Genomic DNA, 8,172 nt, shown 5'->3' with positions numbered 1-8,172 from the left:
TTTATTTTTTTTTTCCGAGACAGGGTTTCTTTGTGTAGCCTTGGCTGTCCTGGAACTCACTCTGTAGACCAGGCTGGCCTTGAACTCAGAAATCCACCTGCCTCTGCCTCCTGAGTGCTGGGATTAAAGGCATGCGCCACCATGCCCGGGTACTTTTCACTGATTCTAAGTGATCCCATCCTTCTGGTAACAAGGCCTGGAATTGGTTTCCCTGGCCTGTTTTTGGTTAGGACAGATGTGTCTAGGAGCTGTGGCTGTGGTTGGGCCGGGAGATGCCCTGATTTTCAGTCTGGGGTGGGCCTGTGCTCAGGGGAGCTGAGAGTTGCCCACCAATATGTTTCTTTTTTTGTGGTTGTGCACCAGTTTCTGGTTATTTCTCATTTCTGCCTGATAGAAAGAGAAGGTTCATTTGCATTTTGGGAGTTTAGAGAGGTCTTTTTCATGAGAATTACTTTCTTGTCTCTACTGGGTAGAGAGGGAAGGTTACATTTGTGTTTCTCTGTATTATATTTGCGGTTTTTGTTGTTGTTGTTGTTTTTACAAAGTGACTTTGACAGGTGTATTAACATGGGGCAGGCACCTTCAATCCCTTTGGACTTGCTTCTTAGTCACTTTAAGGATTTTAAAGGAATGAGGGGAGAATCTCTGGCTCATTATTAAGAAAGATAAATTAACCACATTCTGCAGGTCAGTTTTTTTCATATGCAGAACCAATCAATTGTCCTATCACACTCACTTGACGATTTTAACCTTTCCTACTGAATGCCATTATTTCCAACATTACATAGTCTCCTAGGTTTTGTTGTTTTGCTATAGAAGGATTATGAGACGGTTGGTTTAAATTTTGTAAAAGGAAAAGGAGAGGAAGGAACAGAGAAATACCAATCCATTCTTACCTCTCTGTCTCTTTCTCTCTACCTTTAACTGTTTCGGTGTTTATTTTAATGGTGGTTCTGAAATGCTTTAACCTCCCTTTTAGCCCAGCTCCCACCAGAGGTAGCGAAAAAGACAGGATACTGGGGAAGTGGACCTGTTTAGAAATGGTTCTTTGGAGCAACTGCCATCTGTGTTGTACGGAAATTGGCAGTTAAGTTCACTGGTCAGTAGCAGCAGCTTGATTCACAGGTCGGCAGTAGCAGCAAGATCCACTGGCAATGACTGAACAGATTCCACTGGCAATGACTGAACAGATATACCACCAATCCAGCTTGGTAGATACGGGAGAGCAGCAGCAGGCAGAACCTAGCAGGGACAGTCAGGCAGGAAGGATTTGGATGAGCAGGGATATCAGGAGCTGTGCCTCTCATGGCAGAGCAAAGATCAGGGAAGAGGAGAGACCAACAAGTGTTTTGCTATGCAAGCAAGCCAAGCTCAGCCTCTTTGTCTGTCTGTCTAGTCCTTTTTACAGTCCCTCCAAACATCTGGTGTCCTCCACAGGTTTTGTCTTAAGCACAAGTCTTCCTTGCCTCAGCATGTGTCTTCCCTCAGCAGGTGAGTGTGTCTCAGCTGACCTCACTCTGCCAATCATCCCGAGTCTGTAGAAGTGGCAAGAAACTGCAGCACAGCACCAGAAGTATTTTTGTGCATTTCTCTCTATGGAGTGATGACAAACTGAGCTCAACTACACAGTGTAAGGGGGACCAATACCTGCTTGCAGTTAATGAAGAATCCTTTATCATGTGCTCTTTCTTCTGCTTGCTTTAGCACAACATCCTTTCTTCTCTGTCTGCTTCAGGGAAAAGTTCCTTCATGAGTCTGACTTAGCTAAACACCATCTAACACAACTGACTTTCCAAAGAACCCTTTACATTCTCCTGTTCTCTTTAGTTTCTTTATTCAGACCCTTGGTTGTTCTGGAACTAAATCTGGAGTCCAGGCTGGCGTAGAACTCAGAGATCTGCCTGCCTCTACTTCCTCAGCCCTGGGACTAAGGGTGTGTGCCACCACTGGCAGGACCAACCCATTCTTTCAGCTTCCCAAGTGTCAACTTCATCATCAGCCGACAGACCTTGGTGCTTCTGTGTTATTTTCATGTTGTGATCATGTGCACCTGTGAGCTATTCCCACATGGTGGCTTAAAGATAAAAACTTTCAGAAAACAAATTATCACACAGCCTTAAACTTTACAAGTAATATTTTATTTCCATACATAATGATGAAAATTCTATAATGTCTGAACATTTCAAATAAGCTCAGTTTACAGGAGAAACAATTTATTGCTAAATTAAAAGTATAAAAGAATTTGGAACAGTAACCCAAACACTTCCCATGAGTCTAATGCTAAAGTCGCTGTGAGAACTTCAGTCAAAAAGAGAGGTCCATCCAGTGCACGCTGAAAGCAGCTGGTGACAATCTGCATCAAGTCTCACTCTCAGGAGACTGACAGGTGAAGACCACTTCAGCAGACGAAGGGATGGATGAGAAGAAGTGAAGAGGCATCATCCATTCAGGGCTGGACCATCTTCTTCTCCTCCTATGGTATTGTCAGTTTCTGAGGAGAGCAGCTTGAACCGACTAGGACAAGTTTTCTCTCAGTCACAGACAGACACTGGCAGCAAACCCAGTGGTTTGTTGTTTCCAGGAAACAGGGGAGGCTCGCAGGGTGCTTACCGGGATCCACCAATGCACATCAGGTGAAAATGGAAGGTTTTGAGATGAAACCTGAAGTTTGACAATTCTGGTTTTCAAAGGCAGATTTTTTTTAAACTTCCAAGGTGTGATGTAGTGGCTCCACTCTTCTTGAGGTCTTTATCTCCTGTCTCTAGTGTGCAGCAGAAAGCACTGTGTGCACACAGGCTCAGCATTAGGTTGTTGGGTATTCACAGGAGCTGTGGGAATCCAGGTAGTTGTCCATGTCGCTGTGTATTGCTGGAGCAGTCCATTTTTCCTAGAAGAGGAGGCGTCTCCTAGCCCTGTATGGAGGGCGAGTAGGTCTCACGGGACTCAGAGGGTGCTGCTCTTGGGGACTGGGAGGAGGAGATGGAGGGAGAGGCTGCAGTGGTGAGTCTGGAAGCGGATCCAGCATACTGCCTTGGAGACTCCAGGTGGACCACGGAGCATAACTTTCTGCACCAGGAGAGGCTGAAGGACTCGAGCCATCTAGTGAAGAAGATGAGAGATCAAGTTCTGGGTCCAGGCCATCTGGAGCGTTCATCCATGGCATCCCTGAGGGAGAGGCGTATTCCAAGCCCTCGCTGTCTCTTACCGAAGCACTCAAGGATTCTGGCTGGATGACTATGAGGTCCCGGGGCATGTCCAAGAGAGGGGACACAAGCGGGCAGGTGGGGGAGAACTCAGGCTGTCCTGGCCAAATAGAGTCCTGGAGGCCCTCGGGAACCACGAGGATGGTGTGTCCTGGGAGCGACACTTGCAGGACCTTGGTGGGCTGGGGCTCAACATGCAGGTCAAAGTCATCCAAGGGCAGCTGCAGGGCAGAGCCAGAGGCCAGGAATACCACTGAGGTGAGCCCGTCGCTGGTAGTCTCCATAGGCCCTTCCAGGTTGTGTTGAGCAGGCTGGTCTAGGTGTAGTTGAGGGCGCATGGCAGGATTGGGTCCAGGGTCAGCGCTGGTGCTGCAAGGCTTCATTTCCACCATGTTGAGTGATGTGGGCAGTTGGTAGTTCATGCCCAAAATGGTGTGATGCAAGTGCTGGTCCTGAGAGCTGTACTTCTTACAGGTACAACTGTTGTTTTTCCAAGAGACTCTGGCCTCTCTGGGAGAGAGCAGGTGTGATCAGAAGGACTAGCTGATCAGAAGTGTTGGCTGGGAGAGGATTTGAGTTCTTTATATATGTCTGGCTTCTAAGGAAGCTCCGCCCAGGAAAGGCGGGGCCTAATGACCAGATATGCTGGGCGAGGGGAAGAGGGAGAGGTGTTGGTAGGGGGAAGGTGTTTTGGGCTTTCTCGGGTTCAAAAGAAGGATATCAGCCCTTGAATATACGTATGGTTTACACTTCCTTTATGTGTGGCATCACACACACAAAATATTTCCCCACCCTCTGCCCTTTTCTCATGAACTCTTTGTCCCACTCCCATTTAGAAACCTGTGTGTGTGTGTGTGTGTGTGTGTGTGTGTGTGTGTGTGTGTGTGTGTGGTTGTGTATTTCTGGAGACACACAGGATGGTGTGGCAGGGGAATTTTGGCTGTTCTGGTGGTTTAGAGAAAGAACCTTGGAGTCCTTGGAGGTCCCTTTGGTTTGCATTGCCTTTATTTGTGGCATCATTATTTTCCCACCTGAGTCAGGTTTTTGTGACCTCTTTGTTCCATCCCCACCAAGAAATTCTCTTTATTCATAAAATAAAATATAAATGGAAATTATCAAAACGAAACTTCTGTTGTTCCTTGGAGGTCAAGCTTGGTATTTAAAGTCAGCAACTATTTATTTATTTATTTATTTATTTGGATTTTTTGGGACAGGGTTTCTCTGTGAAGTCCTGACTCTCCTGGAACTCACTCTGTAGACCAGGCTGGACTCAAACTCAGAAATCTGCCTGCCTCTGCCTCCCAAGTTCTGGGATTAAAGGCGTGTGCCACCAGTGCCCGGGACTTAGGTTATTTTTATGTGACTATTTCTCCATTAGAAAATCGTCCTCAAATTTGTATTATCCTGAAGTAGATAATTGGTCTGGGAAAATACATGGGTGATTGAGTATTTTCCTAGAAGGTTGGAGGTCAATGGATTTGATTGCCAGAAACATCAAAAAAGTATTCCTGTGAATAGTTTAGAACATCCACAATCCCAGAATTTGGGAGACAATAACAGCACCATTAATAGTTCAAGGCCAGCCTGCATAGTGACAACTAGGCCACTGGATACACAGTGACTTCAAGGCTAGCCTGGCTTGATTGAATTATGTTTGAGAAAATTAGTTCATCCACACAGGCCATCCCAAATGGGAAAAACTTTCAGAATTAAATCCTTTGTGTTGAAACCAATAAGGCTAGATCTGCTTGATTTCTAAGTGACATTTTCCAGCATTTGTAATATTTATATGTATCTGAGACTTGAAACCGTTTTCTAGGTTCTCTCTCTCCTCTCTCCCTTCACTCCCCTGTTAGAGCTCATCCTTACACATACTAGACAAACTCTACAGCTCAGGGACACAGCACAGCCTTTTCTTTTGCTATGTCTACTATTCATTCATTCATTCATTCATTCATTCATTCATCCATTGACTATATTTAAGAGTCCTAGGCCAAGTCAGTCTGGTGACTGGTGTACTTGCTCTGTAGCCCTGAGCTATTATGTGTGAGTTTACCACAGTTTTCATTTGCATCTTCATTGAGTTTTCTAACCATTTAAATGTTAGATCAATACAATTACTACAGGAATATTTTGGCATCCATTGGCAAATTATGTTCAGTGACAGGAAGACAGTCCTGTGATGGTTCTGCCTGCCCTGCTGAGTAAGGGCTTTGGAAAATATCTCCCAAAGGCCTCCCCTACATTTGTTCTCTTCTCTTTAAGTTTCCTGATGATATTCTCAGACATTTGTAAGATAGACCTTGGTATTCCGCATGCCCCGTTGCCCTGTCCTCTTTGCTGGCTCTGTTTGTTTTCCTAATTATGTTCCACTCTACTTTTAGGACTTTGAAAATATTTTCAGTATTTCTTTTGCTGAAAGTATGTCATGTAATCAACCCAGTTGACCTAAAACATACAGTTTAGCTGAGGATAACCTGGAATTTCTGGGTGACTTTTTTTCATCTGCCAACGGCTGGATTACTTATGCCAAGATAGCTCCACCTCCAAAGAACTGGATTAAGGGAGGGTTTTTACCACTTCATATGATTCAATTATGAAAAAATCCTTCACAGGTGTACCAGATCCATTTTGTGTTTGTCAATGCCACAGGGAGACAAGCTGATAAGCAACAACAGCCACCATTCCTGTCCATGTCAAAAGCTTATAACTTCTCATTTCCTCATTTCTTTAAAAATATCACCGTATATGTATTTGTTTATGTGCCTGTTAGTATGCCTTTGTCAGTTCATACACCTGGTAGGCATGCAAGACCTTGGAGAGAAGAGTGTGTCAGTGTCTGCACTTGGATCCACAGGTGACTAAAAGTCATATGAATGCTGTTAACTTAGTAAGTCCTGTTAAGGCAGTGGTTCTCATCCGTCCTAATGCTGGGACCCATTAGTACCGTTCCTCATTTTTGGTGACACACACATTCCCCAGACATAAAAGTATTTTTATTGCTATATCATAATTTTGCTACTGTTATTATAGTAATATAAATATCTGCTATGCAGGATATCTGATAGGAGATCACCTGACAAGAGTCATACAAAACCTCAGAAGGTTGAGAGCCATAGGTGGAGAACCATTCTTCAGATGAGAGACCAAATTTCTTAAGTTCAGACTCCATTTTATAGAACCTGACCTAAGTAACTAACTTAAACTTTACTTGAATAAGTTCAAGTAAAATAACATGCTGGTACCTAGCATTAGTTTCCAAGTTGCCCCGAATGAATCCTGAAGCTAGCTCCAGTAACACCATCAACAATAAGACCAGTGCCTCAGGGTTATTCTGCCAATAAATCTGTGCCCCAAGGTTTCAAGCCCACCCCTTTCCTATACACCATCAATGGAGAGGGGAGCAGAAATTAATATTATGATATGACTCAGAGTATCTTAAAAGTCACAGTAGCTTTCTAATTAAATGCTTGCACATGAATTTCCAGAATGCTGCATAATATAAAGCCTTACCTTGATAGATATTCAGCCCCCTGACCCCCTTACCAAAACCATCCTGCATGATGGTGGTGCATTGGGGGTACCCAAGCTAGCACAAATATAATAAAATACCTGCTGCGAGTTTGCATTAGATTGGTTTCTTTCTCCTTTTTTGTTGAGGTCACTAACATTTCCCTGTTACTACATTTTGGTGTGTTGGTCTGTAAATTCAATGCTCACAGGAATATCGATTTGGAGAATCTTGATGCCAGCAAAACTAGTCTAGGTATTTGTGTTTTTATGTTTGTAACACTGTGTTAAACTTCTTGCTTCTTGGCTGTCTGAGCACTGAATTGGTCTGAGCTGTCTGTGTGACATCTGCAGAGTGGAATGGAAGCAAGATTGTGTAGAAGTAAATGTGGTGACTCTTCCAGCCATGCTCAGATGATTTATTTGGGTAGAACTTGATGGCTTCAGTTGCCATGGTAATTCCTCTAGGTTTAAGCCTTGCTGAGGAATTGGAGTGTCAGAAGTTTTCTATGCAGTCTGAGCAGTTGAGGTCTTGTTATTTGTGTGGAGGCTAATTTGTCTGAACGTTAGAACCTTTTTGTGAGATCTACAAAGCATAATGAAAACTTGTGTAAAGATAAGTGACTTATGTTGCTATGGTGATTTTTCCAGGTCTGAGCTAACATTTGTGCAGTATTGAGGCTTGTCATGTGTGTGTGACCTTCTTGTTCTGGTTCTTCTTGTTACTGTATCATTTTCTGGTTGTTGTTTTTGTTACTGGCTGTCTCTGTTCATAGATCTTGTGGGATAGCAACCACATAGTCTTCTGTGTGTGCCACCTCCTGGTTGGTTCTTGTTATTGCAGGCTGTACTTTTTTCTGATTTTGGTTGGTTTTTATTTCTGGTTGTGCCTTTTCCTGTTCACTGATTCTAAATGATGACATCCTTCTGGGAACAAGGCCTGGAATTGGTTTCCCTTGCTGGTTTTTGATTAGGACAGATGTGTCTAGGAGCTGTGGCTATGGTTGGGCCAGGAGATGTCCTGATTTTCAGTCTGGGGTGGGCCTGTGCTCAGGGGGCTGAGAGACACCCATCAATGTTGTTCTTTTCTTGTGGGTGTGCACCACTTTCTGTGATTTCTCACTTCTTCCTGATAGAGAAGGTTGACTTTGTGTTTTGGTGTTATAGCGAGGTCTTTTTCATGATTATTACTTGTCTGTGCTCAGTAGAAAGTTAAGTTTGTGTCTCTCTGCCTTGTATTTGTGTTTTTGTTGTTGTTATAAGGTGACTTTGACAGACAGACACCTTCAACCCCTTTGGTGTTGCTTCTCAGTCATTTTAAGGATGTTAAATGAGGTGGGGGAGAATCTCTTGATCATCATTCAGAAAGACAAACTAACCACATTCTGCATGTCTGAAAGGCCCACTTTCAACACCAACTTGCCCCAAGAAGAGTTCCTTGATTTGAAATTGGTTCAAG

The 8,172-nt window shown here is 43.8% G+C and overlaps 1 protein-coding gene across 1 annotated transcript; it reads right to left on the bottom strand.

The window, feature by feature from the left end:
- Positions 1-2,887: 2,887 nt before the first annotated feature.
- Positions 2,888-3,595, bottom strand: LOC110327233 (proline-rich protein 23A3-like). Its single transcript, XM_021206033.1, has 2 exons — positions 3,487-3,595; positions 2,888-3,324 (listed from the first exon to the last, which is right to left on the bottom strand). The coding sequence occupies exons 1-2, from the start codon at positions 3,593-3,595 to the stop codon at positions 2,888-2,890; spliced, it is 546 nt and encodes a 181-aa protein (XP_021061692.1).
- Between the last annotated feature and the right edge of the window lie 4,577 nt (positions 3,596-8,172).

This window comes from Mus pahari, chromosome 10, assembly GCF_900095145.1.
Source record: "Mus pahari chromosome 10, PAHARI_EIJ_v1.1, whole genome shotgun sequence".
Taxonomy (NCBI): domain Eukaryota; kingdom Metazoa; phylum Chordata; class Mammalia; order Rodentia; family Muridae; genus Mus; species Mus pahari.
This window is presented reverse-complemented; position numbering and strand designations above follow the sequence as displayed.